This window comes from Scomber scombrus, chromosome 4 (assembly GCF_963691925.1).
Source record: "Scomber scombrus chromosome 4, fScoSco1.1, whole genome shotgun sequence".
NCBI lineage: Eukaryota > Metazoa > Chordata > Actinopteri > Scombriformes > Scombridae > Scomber > Scomber scombrus.
This window is the reverse complement of record NC_084973.1, coordinates 24394039-24419239: the sequence shown is the minus strand read 5'-3', so window position 1 is coordinate 24419239 and position 25201 is coordinate 24394039. Positions and strand designations below refer to the sequence as shown.

The 25201-nt window shown below is 39.1% G+C and overlaps 1 protein-coding gene across 1 annotated transcript in view; it reads right to left on the bottom strand.

Moving 5' to 3' along the window:
* Window positions 1–291: 291 nt before the first annotated feature.
* aacs (acetoacetyl-CoA synthetase) overlaps window positions 292–25201 on the bottom strand; it is a 33744-nt gene continuing 8834 nt past the window's right edge. The window contains 14 exon segments of the mRNA XM_062417904.1: window positions 292–2371; window positions 2495–2697; window positions 3052–3110; window positions 3348–3417; window positions 3803–3928; window positions 4816–4929; window positions 8540–8662; window positions 10607–10671; window positions 19972–20096; window positions 21124–21204; window positions 23333–23486; window positions 23625–23706; window positions 24179–24236; window positions 24239–24295. Of these exon segments, the coding sequence (XP_062273888.1) occupies window positions 2234–2371; window positions 2495–2697; window positions 3052–3110; window positions 3348–3417; window positions 3803–3928; window positions 4816–4929; window positions 8540–8662; window positions 10607–10671; window positions 19972–20096; window positions 21124–21204; window positions 23333–23486; window positions 23625–23706; window positions 24179–24236; window positions 24239–24295 (1455 nt within the window). The 3' untranslated portion in view covers window positions 292–2233.

Sequence of the window (25201 nt, the reverse complement as noted above, 5' to 3'; positions counted from 1 at the left end):
TATACTCTTCTCTGTTAGTATGGTACTGACCTGAGCAAACTTAATTTCCCTTTGTGGAAAATAAAAAATGTCCATCCATCTGTCTGACTGTCTATCTCCATAGCTAAATTAGTTTCTAATACTGAAGTGGTTTCTGAAAAAAATGTGTAAACTTCACATCCAATCGTGACTCTGTCAACTTCAGCATGAACTACACCTATAGTAGAGAATGGAAAGAGGAAATTATCAGTTGTAAAAATGATCAAAGAAACATCTGATTCATTAAATTTTCTTGTAACACCAAAACAAGTATAAATGAAATGGTAGATTTACTTGAGAAGTACCTTACAGAATCAACAGATTTTTTTGTTTTTGTTTTTTTGACATGTGATAAACCCAAGAACTTTGTTTTCAAACCATCAGCCTTATAGAAGACAAGTTTGGTGCAAGAAAAAATCTGCATAATCTCCATGCATGCTACAGAATGGAATGGCAGATATACCAAAGTTCACCAGCATCACAATGAACAATATCGCATTTACAGTACTAAAGTGAAATGTACAATGATGAGAAAAAACCTGTGCATCTTTGAGACTTCGGTCTATAAAGGTACCCTGTGGAGTTTTCGTCTAAACAACAAAGTTCTGTTTACATTCAGTGTTTCTCACCAAAAAGTGTTGAAATAGGAGTCGCAAAAAAAACAGGGACCCACTCATCAAAACATTGCTCCATATTGGTCTAAAACTCCACAGGGTACCTTTAAGGAGGAAATTCACTCCAATATAAGCAGTGACTTTTACATTAAAGATGAACTCCAGAGTTTTCCCGGTGATTTATTTACATTCATAGTTTTAAACAATGTCTGATATTATCGTAACGGAAACAACTGACAGAGATTGAATCAAAAGGAAATTAAACAGAATCAAATACAACACAGAAGTCCAGTAAGAAAAAAAGGCTACATTAGTATGAAAATCTTTCTCCAACTTTCCCAGAAGATCAAATGCTTCACTGATATCTTTCACAGACTTGATCTGATCTTTTCTATCCCAACATGCGTCTTTTGTTCGTGTTATTGTTCCCATTTTGCTCAATAGTGCTACGATTGAGCAAAAACACTGCAGTTCATCTTTAATTGCATTAATTTGCCTTCAGCCTGTTCAACTTTTTAAATGTACAAAGCGATACTGCAGCTATTTAAAGAGAACACTTTGACAAACATGGAACATAGATATAGAACTAATAAATACAGGCTTTTGAGGTGAAATGAACATTTGCTCACTTTCAAATCACAATCTTGATCTTGACTGACTTATTCATACAATTGCTTGATTAATAAGGAATGAGCAAATGTGAGCAAAAAAACATTCCCTTGAAGAGAAATGACATTACATCAGTTCATGCCTTGATGTGTTGGGCGGAATGAAATTGAACCAACGGTCAAAAAATCATAAGAGATCATTAGCTTTTTCAGGTTAGGACAAAAGTTCAATAAGTTTAGTTTCATCCACGGCTCATTTTGACCAATCTCCTAATAAGTTACAACTAAAATCTGTGACTTACTTTGGTTAACAGGTTTGGGTCAATATCTTTAAATGCATAATGCTAATGCAATTCCACAGTCCAAAAAATATATATATGTTCATATTTATATACATTTAATAAAGCAGTACACACCATATAGCAATGATATGGTGATATGAGCTGAGGTGTTCATCCCCAATCTTTGTGTGTGTTTATCAGCACACTTCCATGGATTTTTGGGTGACACAGAGAGATATGGTTCTTCACTAGTTGATAGCAATCAGACTGAACCCAAAGCAAAGCGCTTGATGCTAAATTTCACTTTTCCGTTGGCAGTGTTGTATTCAAAAGAACTGCTGCGCAACATAATGTTACATCCAAAAGATTAATCCAGTTCACATTTACGTTCACAACATTTTAGCAGCTGCTTCATCACACACTGCAAGCTGGCCTATGGAACAGAGCTCATGTGTTTAAAGTGTCTGGTCTGCTTGATACCATAGACTTATTGTTATTATATACATACATATTTTTCATGTCATTTTTGTATTATTTTGACTACAGATGTGTTTCCTCTTTTTTGCCTTGTACAAAGCTGAAGGTACTTCTGAGAACAGCACATGTAATGCTATTTGCACATCTCCCTGTACCAGTATATTTGAATAAAAAGTTCATTTAAAAACTAGTCTGAATTCTTATCAAGTGGTTCTCTTTTGTTCTTTCTCCCTCTTTAGTAGTTTTGCAGTTCAGGAATGTTCTTGTAGAGGTCAAGTGAATCAGGATTGGAGAAAGCTCCTCTTTGCAGCACCTCCCGACCAGCGACCACTTGTTTCACAGCCACCTCCACCTTCTTCCCGCTGATGGTGTACTGCAGGTGAAAGAAGAAAAGGGCTGTCATTCGAGACAGAACTTACTTTTACAGCTGTAAGCACTGCGAAAGGATAATCTGACAGGTTTCTTTATATCTGATTGATATTCATATTTCTCTTACAGGAATGTCTCTGGTCTCCAGCAGCAGGGCAGGTACGTGTCGGGCAGACAGAGCTTTTCTAATGGCTCCTTTAATCTTTGCCACCAACTCCTGGCTGAAGGGCTTTCCAGGTGCCATCTTTAAAAACAGAATAACTCGCTCTTCTCCATCAGCGTTGTACTGAGGAACACAAAGACTGTCTGACACTTCCTCGAACGCCTCCACTGCAGAAAGAAGGGGGAAGTAGAGGATAGGGCAGTGAATAGGGTGAGGAGACAAAACATGAATTAGGAAAGCAGATGAGAGTCAAGGAGAGAAGAAGGGGCGAGAGGTGAAGAGAGTAAGGGAACACAGAGAAGAGGAACAGAGGAGACAAGAAGAAAAGATTCAGTGTTTTGCAAAAGATTTTGCTATTCTGTTGTTGCTGATGTGTATAGACTTAAAAGATAAATGATGGTATGGCAAAATGTCATAACATAAAAGGAATCGTGACTCAATTTAAGCTCACACTCACTGCTGTTTCTTTGCATCTTTTCTTACACCCACACCCTGCTCTACATGTCCTTTTAAATGCTCACCAATGTTGTAGATCTCCGAGCTGCCAAAACGGACTCCATTGGGGTTCAACGTCCCGTCACTGCAAAGTGAACACAAGTTCAACATTCAAAACCTTTTGTGTCTCTCATCGGGAAACAAAACATCATGCTGCACATCATTACATTACATGACATGGCAGTATAGACATAAAATCCACTACGGTACACACACTGAAATATTTAGCTTGATTTACAGCATCCCTTTCTTTTGTTCCTGAGACATAAAGAAATTTTATACAGGGCTCTAAAGAAGCAAGGTAGTAGGTTAATGGGCTGACCTTCTGCCCTGCATGACAATGCCTCCAGTCTTTGGGTTGATTTTACAGTAGTCTCCGTGGGCCCACACACCTAGAGAGAGGGAAAGAAAACACAACTTAGTTCAATTTGAAACTTTTTTTGTCTTGTCAGGGAGATTACTTTTGTAGAAATACTGTAGTAGTAAAAACAAACCAAAGAATCCAACTCAAATTGACCAAGAACAGTACATGCAATAAAAAATAAACTCAATATTTTAATAAAATGCTTGAAAGAAGGTTAAATTCTACATTTTTATATGCAGTAGTGGTAAAGAAACGAATCACGGGTTTTAAATTTGGTAAAACATTTTATTTGGCTACTGTATTACATTGCATCATACAAGTCTATTTTTTACAGTTTCTCTGTGTAAGCATACACTGTATTCAAGAATGCCGACACATACTCACACACTGTTTATATATGTTTGTGCACTTACCAGGAAATGTAGAAAAGTATGCTTTATGGTATTTGCTCCCATTCTCGTCATTCCAGAAGTGTGTAGGCTGGCAGGGGATTGGCTTCAAGCAGACCAGCTCCCCGCTCTCTGCCCATACAGGCTTACCTATAGCACAAACACACACACATTTCACCAGAATGAAAACAAAGCTAGTAAGTCCAGTTATACCTTACTACAACACACACATACAAGTGTGCACACACCTACAAACACAAACACACGCACTAAGAAAAACAGACCTACACAAATCATTCTTGGGTGAAAAAAAAAGTCACCTGGTAATGTATCCCACACTCAGTAAACCTGATAGACTTTAGTGTGTGGTTTCACACAACCCTCACCTCCTCCCTCAGGATGGTGTTATAGGCTTAGAGATGGACTAAAATAATCCCAAGCTTTTCCTACAAAACTGCCTTTAAATTATCCCTCAATCCACTCTCCTTTGAGGTGGTGGAAACTCGCCAGTGCAGCCTGCAGCAGGGATCGGAAGCTGGGGAATGAGGGGACTAAAACCAATGAGAAAAACATACAGGGCTTTGAAGACTCCCAGCAAGATAAAAATCGCTCTCTTTTTTTGTTTGGGTTTCATGAAAAAAAAAAGTGTTTCCCTAAAGTTTTTACCTGTGTTTACCCAGGGAAGGCTCAGTAATTACTATCTATTTTTCTGCAATGAAAAGTTTAACATTCATGCCAACACATACAGGTACATGGCAACAACCAAGTACAACTAATGTTTTCCCTTTAGCTCCAGACACAGAAAGACAGTTTGCCCGGGGGCATCTCAGCAGTTTTTTATTGTGCTTTGGTGCTTCTGGTTAGTTTACCCCATTAATATTTTTCCCAGTCTCTCTTGGGACTCAAATTAACCACTTTCTTCACACATCAAGGTGATGAGTCCTCCCTTTTGTCAATGTGAGCTGCTCAACAAATCCCTTGACTATATTCAATCCAGGGCAATTCACACATGCACTTGCACAAATACACACTCTTACCATCAGTGTCCCACGCTTCCACAGCCATGCCAAGATTTCTTGTTTGGATCTCACCCCGATACACTGGAACTGCTGGGTTCTGACCCATAAAACATGACACTATGTCAGTGCCGCCTGGTCAGAGAGAAAACACAGAGAGGAAAAGATTTAGTTGGTTGATGGTCAGATATGAAACATCTCACTTAAATTTGCCCATTTTCATTACAACAAACAGTTTTGCTTATATTTAACTATGTCTATTATTATTTTCATTCAGATCAGTTCTCGCCTTGACAGTCGGAAGTGTATAGAGACAGGACATAAGGGTAGTGAGAGAGGCGCATGCAACAATGGTCAAAAGCCAGAATCTAACTACAGATGTTGCAGTTAATAAATAATTTTGAACCAGTAGGCTCCCAGTGCGCTGGCTCTATAATGCTTTTTAGTCTTTATTGGCTAACTGCTGCCAAAGAGCAAGATATTTTCCATTGGACGTGGCGGAGACTAAACCAGAGATAAAAGAAGCAGGAATATATCAGACTTTCATTTATCAGGTATCTAGACATACAACAAAATACATATACTATACAATACTTGCCTATTGCTAACACATTAGCATTTGAAGCTGGGACCAGCAACAAAAAAAACATACAAAAACCTCTGTATGAAATTGTACACATAAATTAAACATAATTTGTTAAATTAAAATTACAGTGCCTGCAATGTACTGTAGTGCAATGTAGGAGTGGTCAAGCAGGGATAAAGTTACATAGCAAAATATCACAATGACCACTGCGCTGAGTCATGATTAAACTCAGTAACAGTATCAGTCTGATATCAGCTGGCAATGTTAACGCCCTGCTCCACCACCACTGACCTATATAGGAGTACTACTCCATTGCAGTACATTCCTAAAACTGTTATGAACACAGACAAACACACACACACACACTTCCTTTGCTGCACCATCCATTTGTCTCTTTCTACCTTCCAATCATCTACTATTTCTGACATATTCTATTCATCTCGCTTCCCATTGTTCCATCTCTACCTCCCTGTTCTGTTTCCTCTCTGTATCACAGACTTCATCCATCCATCTTGTTTGCCTCCTCTCAGCTGCTCTCTGCCCTTCTACCACTCCTTCCTCCTCTCTTCTGTCTTTCTGTTCTTTATACTTGTTCTCTCTCTCTCTCTCTCTCTCTCCGTCTCACTTTCTACCAGGTTCTTTATTGAGCTTTAATTGGCTCCCAGGAGGAAGAGGAAACTTTGTCTTCTGATTAAACACACACACTTATAGTGGGAAGGCACGCAAATATTTTATTATTATACTCACTTTAATGGGTGAGTACACACACACGCCCATACACATACACACACACTCCATCATGTGTGTATTGTGTGTTTTGTGTCACACTGACCAGATGTTTTCTAACAGCAGTGACTATTCTGAACAGTGAAGAAAGAGAGTTTTGAACTTCTTGGTTGATATATATATTTTGTATGTGTGTGCGTGTGTTTTCATATGTGTAGGCATGAGTGCTTTGAACCTCTTCTGGCACAGTTTGGGGTTGGACAAAGCCACCAAATGATACAAAAAGGCAAACAGCCAACCTAGGAATGTATTAATGTATTCAAAAAATGAAATATGAAAAGAATACACAAGCTAAAACTTGGCAAATTAATGGGAAAAAATAATCAAAAGAGAGGAGACAACAAGCGAAGGAGCAAAAGGGGAGCAGAGGAGCGACATATGGGCAGTCAGACGGAGGTATATTAGAACGGAGGGAATCCAGCAGTGAAAGTGTTAAAATGCCTCAATGAGGAGCAATGGGGGTCTGACATCCCTGCTGACAGGATTACACACACACACAGTCAAAGTGAAATACACAATATTTATACAGTATGTCAAAATATTCATATTTTAACTCGAGCACATGTTTGTGGACACATTCACACAAAGACACACACTGTCACACAGGGTGAAATCAGCAAAGGGGCCCATCACATATGTCACTGTGACCACCAGTCACTCACATATGCTGTGATAAATCCTAAGAACACACACACAGGCACAGAGTGTTGACCTTGGGGGTCAAGGTTAGGTCGGTTGGCAGCCAACGGGGTTGCAGCCTGCTGTTGCCCTTGGCGACAAGGAAGAAACTGACTGGGGCAAGACACACACGGACACATACATGAGCCCACACTCCCTTATATCCACACTCACACACAAATTTAGTCCTGTAATTCTAAATAATGAACCAGGGTCTAATTTTTGTAATTTTCAATAGAATAGTTTCTGTCTAGAAATACATTGACTTTCTTTTCTTCTTTTTCTTTTTTTTTTAAAAACAAGTGCTTACAGTCTCAACCGCTAAATTCAGGCCCTCTTATAAGTGTACTGTTGGTCATTTTGGAAATTATTGCCCCATTAATAAGAAGTCTTAAAGGAAGGTTTGATGTCTGCTGTGTGGGCGTTGATTGACAGCTGTGATTGACAGTTCAGTCGCCTACTGCCTTGCCAGCTCTGGGACTTACACTGAGTCAGACTATTGTGGCACTATTTTGGATATATTGCATATATATTTTTTATTTTTTGTTTTATGATTACAATACTCGCCCTGTTAACACAATATAGCTAAAGAATCAATGTTAGTCCAAATATGCACCACACTGTGTTACAAGTGAGCTAGCATTCACTTCAGTACGAGGTAGCAGGGCTTCCAGAGCATGAAAGGCAACATCCGGCACTGAGTGTTTAGTGAATGAGGGAAAGATTCTCACACAGTCTTCATCATTACCACAATAACTAATCCAAGGTGCACAAGTTGGACTGCCAGCATGGTGCCAATACAATATTTGTTGACACAAGTAACAGAAAAAACATATTTCTGTAAGTTTTAGAAGAAAATCAGCTCTTGCTGCACCTTTCTCTGTCTGGCTTTCTCCACATTTTTGCCTTGTGGATGACATTTCAGTCTACATTTGTGTGTCTAATCCTTCCACCTATATGTCACGGTGTGTATGTGTGTCTGCATATGTGCATGTGTGTGTCTGTAATGCGTCAGTCACCTAGGCTGTGCTAAATGTTAAACATTTCAGGACTCACTGAGAGAGACAGGTAGCTTTCTATTACCCTGTCAACACAACAAAGAGCTGAGAGTTCCTGTGTCTGTCTGTGTGGGGGGGCTGTGGGTGGTGAGGGAACTGTACATTTAGAAATGCACAGTTCCCTCACCACCCGCAGCCTACACGATTCATTTTTCAGAATCTTCTTTGAATGCGTCAGTGCCTTTGTCTTGGTGCCGCAGATTCTTTTTTTATTTTGTTATTTTGCTTGTTTGTGTTTATAGAGAGAGAGATAGAGAGAGCGCAAAACGTCATACTCTAAAAATCACGCCCACCATTGGGGAGAACAATCAGTGCCATGATATGCAACCAAGAGCTGAAACGCTAACAAAATGCTTGCAGCTAGCTAAAATCATTAGATTTCATTCATCATTAATCACAACCGCTTTTAGGCATTTTTCTGTTGTTTGCTAGCTGACAGAAGTGACAAGGAGACACCTTCACTCAGTACAAAGTCAATGGAGAGCAATGAATTGTTTTCCCCTCCAGGGTGGGCAGGACTTAATTGAGTTGTATCTCTAGTAACTGTTAATGTAGTAGACACAATATTTGGCAAAAGCCGTTGCTATTTGTATCCGTAGATGCAACTTAAGAGCCTGTATCAGAGCCTTTCAGTCACCTGAGATGGAGCCCAGCAGCACGTTACTCTTGATGCATCGGTAGACGTAGTCGTAGCTCATGGGTTTGAGAGGAGAACCAGTAGACAGGATGGTGTGGAGAGACTGGAGGTTGTGTGTTTCCCCTGGGGGAGAAATACAGACAGGAAAAATTTAGAATACGTGAATAGGACAAAAGATTATTCAGAATTGCTTTACATATATAGTGCAAAGTACATCTCAGTAGAAACACTGTATATCATTGTATCTGATAACATCTAAGTCTCTTTTTGAGTACTGACTGAAATGTTCCTTTGCATGGAGTAATGAATATTGTCAGGTATCAAAGACTGGCATTTTAATTGGCCACAAGTTCCTGTGTGGTTGCTTTTTTTTAAAACAACAGTAAACACAGATTCATTTGAGAAATCTGGCATATATTGTTTGATGAGAAGAGAGAGGGTTTTGTGCAACTAAAGTATTGTTTTGGTATCAGCACTGAAACTCAGGAATTATATTATTACCATATCTAAACATTTCAAATTAGCCAGCTCCAGTCAGCAATCATTTCCACATAAATTCAGAATCCAAACACACACACAAGTCCAACATAAGCCTGCACCTGTGCACAGCTGTGGCTCCATGCACCCCTACATGTTGTGTTAATGTAGTTTGCCACCCTGATGTGACACAGCACACACGCTTACATGTACTGCAACACACACACACACCTTTAGTCACCATCCCCAAGCCATGTACATGCACTCTATCACACACACACACCAAACCACAAGCCAATAACACCCTGCAAACTAATAAGCTTCTAGCAACCGACCTTCCTCCCGTAAGAGACACACAGACAAAAACACACACAGACGCAAAAACACACAGACGCACACGCACACACACACACATGCACAGTGGGAACTCTTGCAACCCCCCGTCATGCCTCCAGGTGTCCAGTCCAAATGTCAGCCCGGGGAAAAGGGCCTCTCCGCTGGGACAGCCAGTGAAGAAGCTCCCCTTACCCGCCCCAGCCCACTGGAGGCATGCTTGCATGCACACATAAGTACTCAAACACACACATAGACGCACACACATCTCCCTCTGCCGTGCTCTTTTTCTCGAATAAGCATCCAAGCACACAGACACAATGCCAACTGGATCAAGTGGATGGCTGGCTGAAGAGGGTGGGGCAGAGAGAGAGAGACAGACGACAGACAGACAGGAAAGAAGCAAAGGTTTATTTGGAGATTTTGTTTTTCGTGTCTTACTTGCAGCAGAATTGGGAATGTGTTTAGCTAATTTGCAGCTTGCAGAGAGACAGATGCACACACATAGCAGGCACCATGAATAAAGATGTGTGGTGATTATAACAGCACATTGGGAACTGAGATACACTAAAACTGTTTATTCAATAAGTATCGGTTATAAGTGTTAATTTAACATTAGGAAGAGAAGATGGGAGATGGAGGAGAGGAGAGGAGAGGAGAGGAGAGGAGAGGGGAGAGGGGAAAGGAAGGGAGGGGAGAAATAAGCCTTTTCTTTTAAATACAGCATGTACCTCCGCAAAAGAGCACAGCAAACCTAAAATAATTTTACTTTCACTTTAAAGTTTTTCTCACACAAATAGCAAAGATAGAACAGCTTGTATGACAGTTAGCAAGAAGGCTAATAAGCACTGATTATGTGTAGAGACCTCTTTCTATCTCTAGAGAACAGTGACACTAAAAGCAATTAGTTGGTCCTATCCATGACTCATATGAATTATCATAACAGCACTTTTATTCATTTGATTCAGTGTCAAACACCAGAGCACAGGCCAAACTGTTGGTTCATGCAGTAAATGGCATAAAGGACATTTAGAGTCAAACAGTAGGACTATTATATTCATTATCGTGTCCATCTGCTCTTATTGTTCCAGGTTCCATTCTGAGAGAGTGTATGTGTATATTCATTCGTGTGTGTGTGTGTGTGTGCGTGCATGCATGCGTGCGTGTGTGCGAGTGGGCTTGTTATTTGTGTGCATTCACGCATGTTTCTGCACGTCTGCGTGCATACACATGTCTGTGTCTGTGACTGCAGCTCACCGGGTTTCAGGTTCCTCTCCTGCAGCACTGACAGCCACTTGGCCCCGGTACCAAAGATAGTGATGCTGGGGAAGAGAAAAAGATAAAGACAGAGGGAGACAAGAAGAAAAACACGGAAATTAATTTGTTTAATGTACCAACATAAAGGATCAGTGAAGCATTCCTTTCCATCATTTGAAAAACAAAATATTATTTCCCAAAAGTAGAAGATTTATTTTGAGAGAAAACAGTGTTGCCAACAGTGACAGCCATTGCAGAAGCCTCCTACATAGAGAATATGTACTCTGCATTGTGACAGCAGACACTTTAAACAACAGAACCAAATTAGCAAACACTATGAATCATACACTGGGAAGCATGAATATTGTTGACAAATTTCATGACAATTTGGCCGTTCATTTTTATAATGTAAGACCAGTGTGTTTGGCAGATGGTCAGACTGACATTGTGACATTTTACCACTATTTGAACTCTATATTTTTTATTTTATATATATTAATTCTAGATTTTATCCCTTAAAAATACAAGTTGCAACTCTGCTCCAGTATAAAATGTTTTATTTACAAAATGGGATGAATATTTAAGCGTATTGAGAAAGACTTGTAAGGCTTTAATTATAACAGACTTGTGTCAAAGCTCAAATGAGTCTGCCACTTAAAGTGTGTTGCTGTTTATCTTGTATTTCCGCATGAATACAAACAAAAATTAATCATGAAAACTAAAAATCAGGCCTGAAACTGATGATTCTTTTTATAATATCAATTAATCTGCCAATTTTATGCTTGTTAATGGACTAATTGTTTGGTCTACAAATCATCTGAATACTGTGAAATGATAATGAAAACACAGTGAAATTATCTAAATGGTCACTTGGTACAGAAGCTCAATTCAGCCAAAAATGCTTGAATGAAGGAATTGACAACTTATAGCACATGGAAAGGTTAAATGTGGAGGAAAATGCTCTGCTCTTTCCTTTGACAGAGCGTTCAATCATAGAATCTGTGTAGCAACAAGGATTCTGCTGTGATAACTAAACCTCCCTTTATAAACATTCATTAACATTAGTAGACAATACAAAAACTTGTATTGTTGAAGGAGCTGCAACAGCAACCAGCTGGAATTAGCAGAGTAATAGTGAGAAGAGAGGAATGAGAGTGTTATAAAGGCCATGTACACCTGTATAAATATAACTGGATGCTAATATTCAGCTGATGCAAAGCACCTAATGAATGAGCCACTGGCGGTGACACTTGAATGAAGCAGCTGATCGCAGTCAGCTGATGAAAGCGCTCTGCCTGAACTAATGCAATGCTCTATTTGTTGCCCTGAATCTATGCATAACAAGGCATAATATAATACATAACATAAAGGGCAATAGTAACTGAACACCGTTTGCCCTTCGTCCCATGTGCTCCACTGGAGCTGCTCAGCAGTGGTAGAACTATGCGGCTCCCAGGAGAAGAGTGTGTGTCACTGTGTAAACCTAAAGCGTCCAGGACAGATAAGGAAAATTAAGAAAAAAATTAAACTAAAACCTGACTGGGAATTGAAATTCAACTAAGCAAACAACAAAAAAGAGTCAATAATGCTCAGTCTTGCAAGGACAAAATGTCTTCTTTGGAGACCTTCCACAAGGATCTAATTTAAAGGCAATCTATCGACGGGATGTTTGCACATATTAACACTGGAGCCAAATTATTTTGGAAGGTTGCTCTCTTTAGTGTGAATGGAAGTCACCCTGACAGCTGACAACAGTTGAACAACATGTGGAAACTAAGAAGTGACAAAACGTCACTTCTGTGTCCCCCTACAGATTTAATTTTAAAACAAAAGGCCTTTTAAAGTCTGGCTCTATGAATGGGATGTGTTTGTGTCTCAGTCGGCGTCTTCCTGTCTATTCAAGTTATTTTTGTTGGCAATCAAATTGCCTCCTATCACTATGGTAACCATGCCTGTCAATCAAACATTAAAAAAAGATTCTCTGGGTTGTTTTGTGTCTCCGGCACACAAAACAACTGTCTGGTGCTTGATTGGTCAATAACCAGGAATTGGTTTGTGGTGAAAGACGTGAACGTGATTTGTTCCTATGGGTTGAAATCGATTAGTGGTAATAGAGGTTGTTGAATAGAGTGAGTGAAGGGGGTGGTGGGTTAGATGGGGTGAAAGGGCACAGGTCTTAAATGGTAATCTCTGAGATGGTTTGAAGTGAACGATGTGCACACACACATACTCACACACACACACTTACACGCATACCTATTGTCACTAACACTTCTGCATGCCTCATCTTGTGTCTCCACTTCATCCACTGAAGAGTCTCATCTTGAAATCGTTGTGACTGTCTTGACTTAAGTCTCAGAAGTAAGATTTTCAGAACACTGATGCTTTAACTGTCTTTTACTGTCTCTACATTCAATCTTATTTTAATGCATATATATATTTCATATGTTTCTTTTTAGAGACTGAGATATGGTGTGTTTCTAGGAATGGCGATGTCAGTTGTTTGGTCCACCAGTTAGTTCCAGACTAAAATATCTCATAAAAGAATTGGATGGACTCATTATTTGGTACAAATATACATCATCCCCAGTGGATGAATCCTAACCCTCCTATCCTTTGGTGATCCCCTGACCTTTCAACTATCGCCATTATAAGGTCAAAGTTTTCACTTTTCTATTGAAATTAGATTTTGACTGCATGCTAACATGCAAACTATGATGTTGATCATGGAAAACATTGCGACTGCTAATCAAATAGCAGAAATAAACATAATAAAATAAAACCACAGTGATGTAACCTGGTTGCTGTGCTAAAAGTCCCAACCTCACACCCTCCACAATCATTTTGGCTGGGGGCTACACACTCACTGCCCCAAGGTTTATGCGCATAAGTGTCCCGAACACAGCAAAATAATAAGAAAATAATACATTAGAGGCAGAGGGAAGGGTCTCTGCAGATACATACCCCACTACACACTTCTAATGGGCCATGAGTGATGATTGAGAGGGATTACTTGCATATGAGGCTATATTTTAGTAAAATTCTGCACTGTACAGCTTTAAAAACATAACTGATCTTTTTTTTTGGAAAAGCCATATCAGACACAAATTATATTCAAAATAGTCTTTTAAATACATCTTAAAACATATCTGGATGGGATATTTAAATGAATTAAAGGACCAAGTTGTTGTTTTATGATCAATCTTCCCTATTAATTAGTCATTTAGTCCATCAGTTAAACATTTAGACAATTTAAGCTACTACTTCTCAATGCTATACCTCTAATTTCTAATTCCTACTTTTGCCCGAGTCTATCTTAAACCCCTCTATGTTGTTCTGTTGTGGGCATCGTCTTTTTGTTAAAAATGAAAATCTGACCCAAAACGACATGAAAAAGACAAATTGGTAGATATGGCTGATACCTGTTCCCCTCTTTCACTTACAGCCTCGAGATAAGAGTCGCCATTCTACCCATCATCTCTGACCCCCCGTCCGCATCTGGATTTGTTCATTGCTTGCTGCCATGGAAACTGTCACTCTATTCTGATTGGAGTCAGGTGGCCAGGTGTGGCTGGTAATTTGGTGTTTAGGATGGAGGGTGGAGGAGAAGCTGTGAGTCTCTGTTTGTGAGATTGTATGCTTGCGTGCGTAAATGTACATGTGTGTCCGTTTCAAGGGAGGCATGTTACTGGAAGCTACTCAGTCAATAAGAGGCACTCGAAACCATTCAGACACAAGAGCACCTTCAAGCAGTTATTACATTAATGTGTTTCTATGCGTGTCGTGATTGAGCAATTGAAGTCCCACTTGTCAGTCCATGTTTGCTAAACGGCTCTCGTACTTGTTCTCCACGCCAGGAAGAAGTGTAATATAAAAATGAGCCATTGCTTTCTTCTCAGGTTACTAAAGCTAATAGGAACAATTTTCGAGGGTAGCAGATTTGCAAATATTAAACATTATACTCATAATTCATCTTTTTTTTTAAATCAATATGTGCCAAATTTATTAGGGTACCTTGGTGTTTTTGCCATTTAAATATGAGGAATCGTACAGTATGATTGACAGCATCCATCTCATGCCAGTAGTATTTTCAGTGCTATGAACTGAATTAATTCCCATTTCTTTTCACTGTTGCTTCTTCTTGCTCAAACTGGAGTCTGATACTTAGCCTTGTCCCTAATATGCAATCGTTATCTCTCATGTGTTACTGAAAAGACAGACATGTTAAAAGTGATTTTTTTCATCAGCACTTCACGCCTTCTGGCACCTACAATTGTGAAGCCCTTCTTATTTTGTGCTATAAAGCATTATCAAAAGTTCAAAATGAATGGCAATGGTTTACAAAATGTAAGTGCTACATTAAGCATTTAACTTTGTATTGATGATGACTATTGTCTCCCGTGTGACACATAAGAAAACAGAACGATGGACGTTAAACTGTTACACTTACATTTCAAAAACTGTAAGTGGATTGGCAGGATGGAAATCTGCAAAACTGTTTCTCCTCTAAAAAAAAAGGTAACTGAGAACTTTGCTTTACATTTGCATAAGAGAACATTTCTATCGTTGGTACAAGAGTACAGAGAGAATATTTTCTGAAATATCAGCTCAACAAATAATGGACAAATGATGGAAAAGATAAGCTCATCCTCAGAGGAAACAGGACAGCTTCAGTCCCATTCATACCTGTTGAATAAATGTTGTAACGCTTTTCTTTCTTTACCAATGATGCTGCACCAGCTTAAGATTTCAACACATCCCCTGAACTGTAAGTTTCCATAAAATCTTTTACAAAACAGTTATATTACCCAGGTATACAGTAGGAAGTAGTCAAGAGTATTTGAAGATATTGTAAGATGTAAGGTGTAAAAACTACTGGATAACTAAAAATAAACATAACTCTACCGAGACTTTCTAAATGCTCCTCCCCTCTCCTTTTTTCACAAATCAGCAAATCTGTAATAATCCATTTAAAGCTATATGAAGGTTGTTGTGTAAAACTACCAGTCAAGCCATCTTTAAAAAAAAAATGAAATTCAACAGCAAATTACAAATTACAACTAACTAACAAATTTCAAGGCAATGGGTGGAAGCCTCAATGTAAGTTTAAGACTCTCCAAGGCTCTGACAGATTTAGCCCCAATTAAAATACCCAACCTCAATTCAGGAGATGTAAAACAAAAAAAAAAATGATGTCAGGCTTTCCCGGAGGGTTTTTCCTCATAGCACTGGTATGTGAAAAATGTGTCTGAGGAGGCAACATCAGCGCTTAATTGGTTCAAAAATCCTCTCACAGTTTAAAAAGGTTCTATCCGTCTTTCTGTCATACTGGTAGTCTCCCATTTATTTCCACTATGCGGGTAACTTTGGAAACAGTATTCTAACCTTGTTCCTCTAATTTACAATTCCCCATTTTAAGTCCTTTGGGACAAAATGTCGTAGATGTCGTTGAAACAGACACATATCAACCACAAACTACGACGTAATGTTTATGATAACCAGCAGGTTAGGAAATGACTAGCATCTACCTCCAACCTCTAACTCTACCACACAATCATCATGTGAAGATCCAAATATATTTGATAAATCCAAATGACTAGTAAGATTGTGAAAGGAGCTCATTAGTTTTAGGATCCACAAACAGATCCTGTCCTGAGATTCAGCAGGAGAAGTACTTTTTCTTGACACTTTCACTAGTTTCTGCTGCTCCCCACTTATGTCAAATTTTTCTCCCCCTTACCAGCTCCTTTCCTTGCTGAAGGTAATATGACATCTGCTGCACTGAAGATGTGTCTGTGGTATCACTGCCTTAAAGGCTCTTACTTTTGCTGACCAGAGTGTTTTGGGTTGTTTTTTTCACAATTTAACCACAGATTGACTGAGTGTACACGTACAGTGACACATTCTCCAGCTGTCTGCTTTAGTAGTTTGGTTTAGCAGTTGGTTTCGGGCGGGGGAGAATTCCTCAAGGACTTTCTCCACCCAGAACTTCCAGCCTGCTCGGGATTTGACAAAGGATGAGATCGATGACTTTTTGATACACAAAACTGAATTTTAGAAATATTCTTATATCCTTTCATCCAACTTATGAAAGTGCCCTTCTGGTCAGAAATATGTTTTCCTTCTTGTTCCCTCAGTTGGACATTTCAGCTTCACATGCATAATGATGTGAAGAGTTTGATGCCACAGGGCTGTTTCTACAGTAATCTGCTGAAAATGCAACTGCTAAATCTTTGACTTGCCACAAACGTTTCTTTGTGCTCATTGTCTCAGTTCAAGGCATTATTTTTGATTTCAACTGAACATTATCTTTTAAGCTACATTAACTCTGGTACAGTGATACAGGACATCAAATGGTAACATATATGTTTTATACTCTACATGGTTCCTTACAAATAAAAAACTAAATACATGAAGATGTCATTTTAAGGATTTTTAATAAGGTAATTTAACTTTTTATTATTCTGTCTCAAAACAGATCTGGACTAATAATATTAGCAGTGACTCAAAGAATTAGCAGTTGCAGTTTTGGTTGCAGATGACACAAATTCTTTAATTACATGAATGATTTAAAAATACAAATACTGAGATTACAACTAAATGTAGGTAATTTTCCAATAAAAAAAGATGATCATGTCACATATGGAGGTCATTGTGTTTGATGTTGGATACAAATGTCCTTGGACATCTACTATGGGTTATATAAAAGTTTTTGAAAGTACTGCAGTTCACATTTTGAATCATGCTGAAATTGTGGAGCACCTCAGCTGTGATTTTCATATATCAGGGCGCCTCACTGCATATTATAACATAGCTTACTGTCATTTTTTATGAACATTTCAGAGGAAAAGTTAAAAGTGTTATTAAATATCGGCATAGCTATGCAAGTTATTGAATTGCTGTATTCAGAGGCCATCATGAATATAACGTGAGCTGAATTTAAATGGATAATAAAAGGAAACATGTTGGGGTATGGTCGAACAGAGATTACACAACGTTCCTTTTGTGACATTTAAACCAAAGAACACAATAAGGGGAAAAAAATGTTTTTCATCTCCCCTATTATATGTGAGCCAATTAATTGCCTGCCTGCACACACACTAACATTTTTGTATCCTTGACCCTTTCCTCTATTCTCTCGCTGTCTTCAAAAGACAATAGAAGATCAATACTGGGTTTAACATCTGCTGTTTATGGTGGTGATAGTAGTGGTGGTGGGAGACTTTTAACAAGACAAAGCATCTGCTGTAAATATCCATGCTACTTTGGATGTGAACCAACAGTGTGTGAAAATATTTTTCTGAGATAAAAAGCAGAGGGGAGTGGTGGATATTTTTAGTAACTAATTCCCAGGACCAACCTCATCTGCATAAGAGAAATAACTACATTCACAGCTTTTCTGGGCATGTAAGAACATTTTCAAATTCAAAGATGAAATCAGGAGACATACGATTCCTCATAATTTGTGACGTCTACATCATCCACCTTATAGTGTTAACAGCCTCTGAACAACATGGCAAACTTTAGGTTTCAGCTGCCCTGGTTGTTTTGTAGTCTGACCTGAGTTTTTGGGTTCTTCCGAATTTACAACATCACCATCAATCTCAATAACGACAGACTTAAGGGAAAGCTGATCCTGCTGACTTGAAACAGCCTGTTCAGCTGAGTAGGACAACATCACTGCACTTTCAGAATGACAGCGAGGCAGCTCATTTGTGGTAATCACTTGGGAAGTTCGGAGTGTCTTTTGTATGTTTGAGCACTGAGAGTTGTTTTATTTAAAACTGCGTGAAACTTCTAGAATAGCTTTTTTTCCCTCAAATCTCAAAATAATAATAATAATCTCTTGAATAGCTGCTGCCTGGTGGCTTGACATGACAAGTTTTGTAAAGTCTGAAAAAGCCTGTTCTTATTTTTCACTGTTTTTTTATGCCATGCAAAATGGAGCAAAATCATCACCATGGTATATTCATTTTCCTCCTTTTTCCTCTATATTTTCTCTCTTTGTCTACTTTCCTTCTGCATATTTTTTGCCCCCAACTCCTCCTTCCCTCACACCTCCAATTGTAATTAACATTAATTAATGAGTATGTAAATAATAATACGTGTTTATTGTATGATCTGAGAGTTATACCAAGCAAAAATCTTTATTCATGGGTCTGCTTTTAAGATTAAGATAAAGACCCTCTTAATTGTAATTTCTCAGCACTCACACACACTGAAATGAAACAGATCCTCTGCATTTGACCCATCCTATACATTCACAGCAGTGGGCAGCTGCTGTGAAGCGCTCAGGGACCTTCTCTAGTACTTGTTGCCAGTGCCAGTGGTCAGGGGCACTAAAAAGAGTATTAACTCATAACATTCATATCTTTGATGGTGGGAGGCCGGTGGAAAGACATGCAAATAGGGAGAGAATATGCAAAACATGCAAACCCCAAACATAAAGGACCTGGGATGGACAGAGTTTGAACCCAGGACCTTTTTGCTGTGAGGCGCCTTGTTAGTGCTAACCACTGTGAGCCACTGAGCCGTCTTGTGTGCATGTGTATGCAAATTGTCAATTAAGTAAACACATGATCAGGTTAAAAATAAAATCTTCAGAGAACACCTCCCCCTTATACATATTTCCCAGCCTCTGTCTCTCCATCTCCCTCTTTTTCTTTTCCTTATGTCTTGTCTGTATTCACTATTTCCACCCCAAAAAAAGAGTTTATATGAAAAGAAAAGAAAAAAAACACACTTGCTCTGAGAGCACTCTTATGTAAGCTGTACTCCTGCACCATACTCTATTAAGGCTACGGTAGATATTGGGAAGATCTGTAGAGAAAATGGTATTTCTGTCTTCTAGGAACATCCCTGATGTTTTCTGAACATTGGGGTAAAATGGTGTTTGTCTGAAGAAGAATACAGAAACCTGATGATTACTGTTGGTGAAGGGATTTCTGTTATTAGTCAATTTTTAGCTATTTAAGATATAACCCTGACATGACTTCATATTTGCGGATTCCAGCAACAAAGACAACTCACGACCTTGTAATTGATAACCAGTACATAAGCAATGATATACTTTAAATTTGGCATTTTCACAATTTTCTGTGCTGTCTCATTATCATTTAAATATGAATATAACTAATGAATATAACACTTCATAATGACAGTATGCTTTAAAGGGTCTAGTTCAATGTTTGGTTTCAAATAAAAATCCACATTACAAAAAGCAGTAAAACTGCAATAGCACAAACATTCAGTCATTGTCACCAGCTTTTATCAGGCTATTCTGTTTGGATTTGTGTGTTTGTGTTTGTGTGTTTGTGCATGTGTGTGTGTGTGTGTGTGTGTGTCCGTGTTAGTGGCTAACTCACCCCAGCTGGTCTGTCAGGTTCCACAGTACATTGGGTGTGGGCATTAGTGGTGAACCATCATATAAAACCACTGAAGCTCCCACTGCCAGAGCAGACACCAGCCAATTCCACATCATCCAGCCAGTCTGAGGACGGCACACGCACACACACACACAAATACACAAACACACACAGGGACACACACATACACAGTGGTCAGTTTATCTGGTATAAACACTCCTTTCTCATCAACATGGATAAACTGGTAGCTAAAAAGGAAAACCCCTGCAGACTGCAAGCTATGAGTCTGTGGTTCACTGGCTGATTCTGTTATCTTTGGCACCATCACTTGTATGTACAAATAATAATGATATGAATTATTCAAAGTTTAGCACTGTTTGTCAGAGAAAACAAGTAATCTGAAGACATCACCCTGGGCTCTGAGGAGGTTGTGGGCGTTTTTCTAATTTTATTTCATATAATGAAACCATAATTAAGACACAACTATTAATTGTTTTTTTTTTTTTTAAATCAAAAGATTAAATTGAAAATAAAAGTAATCATTCATTGCAGCCCAAATTCCCAAAATTGTAAATATAACACACACAATATCATAAAAGGTTCTTAATAATGTGAAAACTTCCTTGTATGCTTGAGAGAATCAAGTTCTAAATCAATGGGGATGACAACATGGGTGTGTCACAAACATAAACCACACAACAATTTGTAATATGAATTGTGTTCTCATTGTGTGTAAACACATAAATACCCCCAACACACAGAGGCTGCAGTTTTAATCAGCATAAAATGGTGTTCCTCAGTGTTTCTCATCAAAGGAGCCTTTTAGGAACAACTAGAAATTATGCACAGCTCTGACCTTCAGTACTCAATGCTGCTCATTAGACAAGATCTGTTTTTGTGTGTGTGTGTGTGTGTGTGTGTGTGTGTGTGTGTGTGTGTGTGTGTGTGTGTGTGTGTGTGTGTGTGTGTGTGTGTGTGTGTGTGTGTGTGTGTGTGTGTGTGTAAAAAAAACACCCCACGAAAAAATTTCACATTCAGCCCCCGTTGATAACTGAGATGAGATGGCAAACGGGCAATGGAAAGTTCCCCAGGTCTTAGAAATGTTGGTACAATGCACGTGTTGTTTTTATGGTACGGCTGTTCTGGACCTACCGTGGTGTAGTAAATGATGACATCACTGCTGGTCATATTGCCATGGAGAATGTGTTCTTTCAAATGTTGGATGAGCGTGCCCTACAGAGAGAGAGAGAGAGAGACACACAATTACTTGTTTTCTGCTTATACTTCTGTTCATGACATTGACATCTATTGCTTGTTGCCTCTGTTTGGACTGTTACCTTTTGCTGAACCACATTTTTGTCACACAGAATGATAGAGACACCTGAATTTACCACCCAAATTACAGGCTGTGATTCAAATACTATATATTTAAATTATAACAGTGGGTTTTCTCAGTTTTCTCAGTCAATAAAAAAACAAAAAAACAGCTTCTGACCACCAGTAGTACACACAAGCACATCTTTTGACAAGAGAGCAATTTGTGTTAAGTGCCAATCCTCCCACAGTCACCAACCCATCACAGTTGGATAGGTTATTATCACTGGTGGTGAGTATGAACTCTATGAACTGTGTGTGTTCAGTTTGGTGCCTATGTGTACATTGCAGTTCACATAAACAGGTGTTCAGTGTGTGCGCCCGTGTGCCTGTGTGCATATCATCTTTGGCAGGACTCAGCTGCCGTACCCGTCCTTTGGTGCGTGCCATCTTGCCACTGACAGCATGTTAACAGAGCCGTAACACAGCAGAGAGCACAACAGCGCCGGAGCTAATTGGTAGAGCCAGAGAGGACTGCCAGCGTCGTAATACGAAATGTTTTCACCAACGCATTACTGTCCAATTATCGGCAGCATGGGGAGACATGGGGTTGGGGGGGTGCAAAAGAAATAAACAGGGAGAGAGAAGGAGACAATAAGAGAGAGATACAAGAGGAGAGAATAATGAACGAAAGTCGGAAATGACGAACTAAAAGGCGAAAATGAACTCAAGTGGAGGAAAGAAAAACAATGTGAAAGAAGGACGGGGGAATAAAAGCAAAAAAAGAAACAATGACTTACGTGGGAAAGAAAAAATAGGTGTGGGTGTCAGAGAGGGAGACAGGGAGGACAAGTGTGTGAATACATTTGTCAGGGTGTGTTAACCCATTTTGAATGCTGAGTGTTTGAGCCTTCAAAGTGCAGTGGTCCTTTTGAAATCACACATTCATCTAACACTCTCCCTTACTCAGATGTGGTGTGTGGCAGGCGGGGGAAAGTCATTCATACTTTCTAAGGGCTGCTGATGCGGTTCTGCTGCCACCTTGTGGTGGAAAATGCAATAGAAACACAAATGGCACAGATACAATATACGTATCTTTAACTGCTGCTGTTGAGATGAGCTGATCAAGAGCCATTAAAATGTTGTTATGATTTGAATTAATCAACTTCACAAAAGACCTGTGCAATCAAAGTATTACAGAATCTGGATCAAGGCATGAAAGAGGACTCCCACAACTGGAGAATTACATCATAAAACAGCATTGCTCTTGATGCACAAGTGTGAGTACCATAAACTAGATGATCTTTGAAAGCTGTGATATTGAGAGAGTGGAGGCACCCATTAGCTGTTCAGATTTAGCCACTAAATGGACCTTGTGGTTCTGTCAAGCATAAACTTTAAACCTCTACATTTGAGCCAAGGTGGACAAAAAGCCCTTAAAGCGCTGAGAAAAAAAAAAGGAAAATTGAAAATTCACAACTCAATACCAACTGAGCAAACATCTGCTTACTAGGGTCATGTGATATGATAGAAAGCTCCACAGAAGCTTTAAAATGGGCCTTGATTTTGTTTTACTTTTTTTTACGTTTACTGAATTCAATCTTTCTTTTTTCTTTTTCTCTTGTCTTCCTTCTCAATGGTTAAAACATAACTAATTTTATGCATTTTTGAGTGCATCTCCTTCTTTTTACTTTGCTCACATACAATATAAATGTGTGTATGTACTGTGCACTGATTTAAGAGTGTACACATGGGCAAACCCAGGAGAGGTCTGCAAACAGATGTGACTGCTGTCTGCATGTGTGAGACAGCTGCGGCCCATCTAACCCCCCCCCCCCCCCCCCCCCCCCCCCAGTGGAGCAGAAGCAAAAAAAATGTAAATAAACAAACAGCAACAAAAAGTGTCACTTTGTTTCAACTTGGAACTGAAGTTTCCCCTTGGTCAATCCAGTCAGCAATGTAATAAGTACAAACAACAACATAGAATGAATCATAGAGCAGTTCTTCTCCTAGGATTTCTTGGCTGGGGTGAGTGTGTATTTCTTACCCCAGCAGAGTGGACCATACATTTGGGAGCTCCTGTGGTTCCAGAGGAGTACATGATGAACATAGGATGATTAAATGGAAGCTGCTCGAACTCCAGCTGAGGAAACTGGTCACCCTCACCACGCCCAGTGGCTAGGAAATCATCTATAAATACACTATGAAAAAAAAAATGTAAAAAGAGAAAGAGAAATTAAAGAAAACATTAGTACATAACATGAGGCAAATGTAAAAAACAAAAAAAGTTTTTCCATTTTAACTCTTCGGTGTAGTTGTAACCAGGCACAGACACACACCTATTGGGGATCTTGGAGAGGTTTGTCTCGTGTTTGGAGCGAGCATAGGGAATCACCACTACCTTCTTCAAGTCAGGCAGACCTAGAGAGAGAGAGGGGAGACAGAGGGAGATAAAGTTGTCTGATTCACTTTTGTGTACTTTTCACACTGTACAAAATGGAAAAGCCAGCATGGTTCCCACAGGAATGCCACTGTATTTCCTTGAGCACATTTTTGCTCTTCATGGAATCCACTAAGGATTTTTTTTTAGAAAGGAGCTAAGAGATGCTTAGTATAGTAACTCTCTGATTATTCCTGGCTAGCAGCTAAAGAAATCTCCTTCATACTGTTATTCAGATAGTTTCATTTTGAATGTTTGTAGAACACAGTAAGGCTTTTCTACTCTACAAGTCTTATCCTATAATGTATCTGCTAAGTTTAAATATATAAAAAAAATATTGGCATATGCTGACTGTCTCTGTACATAGTCTAGCTATTACAGCAGGTTTTACTGTACCATTCAAAAGAAAAGGCCAAATGTTAATCTTAGAGTAAAATCAACGTGGGTGCCAACCTTTGACAACACTGGTCAGCTTTTCCATGTGGTCATGTGTTTTGCCGTTGTAAACCACCCGCCCGCAACAGAGAAGATCAGTTTTGGCTGGATTTGAGAAAACCTGTCAAGGACGCCCTGAGAGAGAGAGAGAGAGAGAGAGAGAGAGAGAGAGAGAGAGAGAGAGAGAGAGAGAGAGAGAGAGAGAGAGAGATAGAGAGAGAGAGAGAGAGAGAGAAGAGAGAGAGAGAGAGAGAGGAGAGAGAGAGAGACAGAGAGAGAGAGAGAGAGAAAAGAGATAGAGATAGAGAGAGAGAGAGAGAGAGAGAGAGAGTAAGGAAACACTTATGCAAAGTAGGAACTAATAAAGTAGGAACTAATAATTAGCACAGGAGACCATAAGTTGTGAAAAAAAAGAAGTCTACAGGAAATTAGAGGGGAAAAAATGAATGTAACTGGCAAAAAAGTAAAGCTAGAATGGTTGTGTTTGTTAAAAAAATATTAACGTAGCCCTTAGGGAGAGGAATAAGAATCTTTAACCAAAAGGGCAAAACTAGAATAAACAGACGGAAAATTAATTAACAGGGTGAAATTAATAGGAGTTACTCCTCCAGTATTTACACTCTAAATTGTACTTTTTCATCTCCCGTTTTAACATATTTTTTCCCAACAGACACAGTAACACAATTGCAAGTACAGGAGCATATTAGTGTAAGCAAAATGTGAAGGAAGCTATTACAGAGAACAATGGGATTCAGAGGGAGTTGTCAGTTCAAGTATGAGGATTTAAACGATCAAGAGTCTGCACAAAATACCTTTATCTCAATATGTGGACTGTACATTAATACATGCCCACAGTGTAAACTGGAAAAACATCAAATGACTTCCTTCTACAGGTAATTGCAGGTTTGTATTGTATGTGCAGTTCTAAAAACTTGCCACATGGGGCAGTAGCACACCAGAGAAAAAGCAGAGACCATGACAAACGCACCATGAGAAGGGAATTGCTGTAGGACGAAGTTAATAGCACTCACACTCATGCAC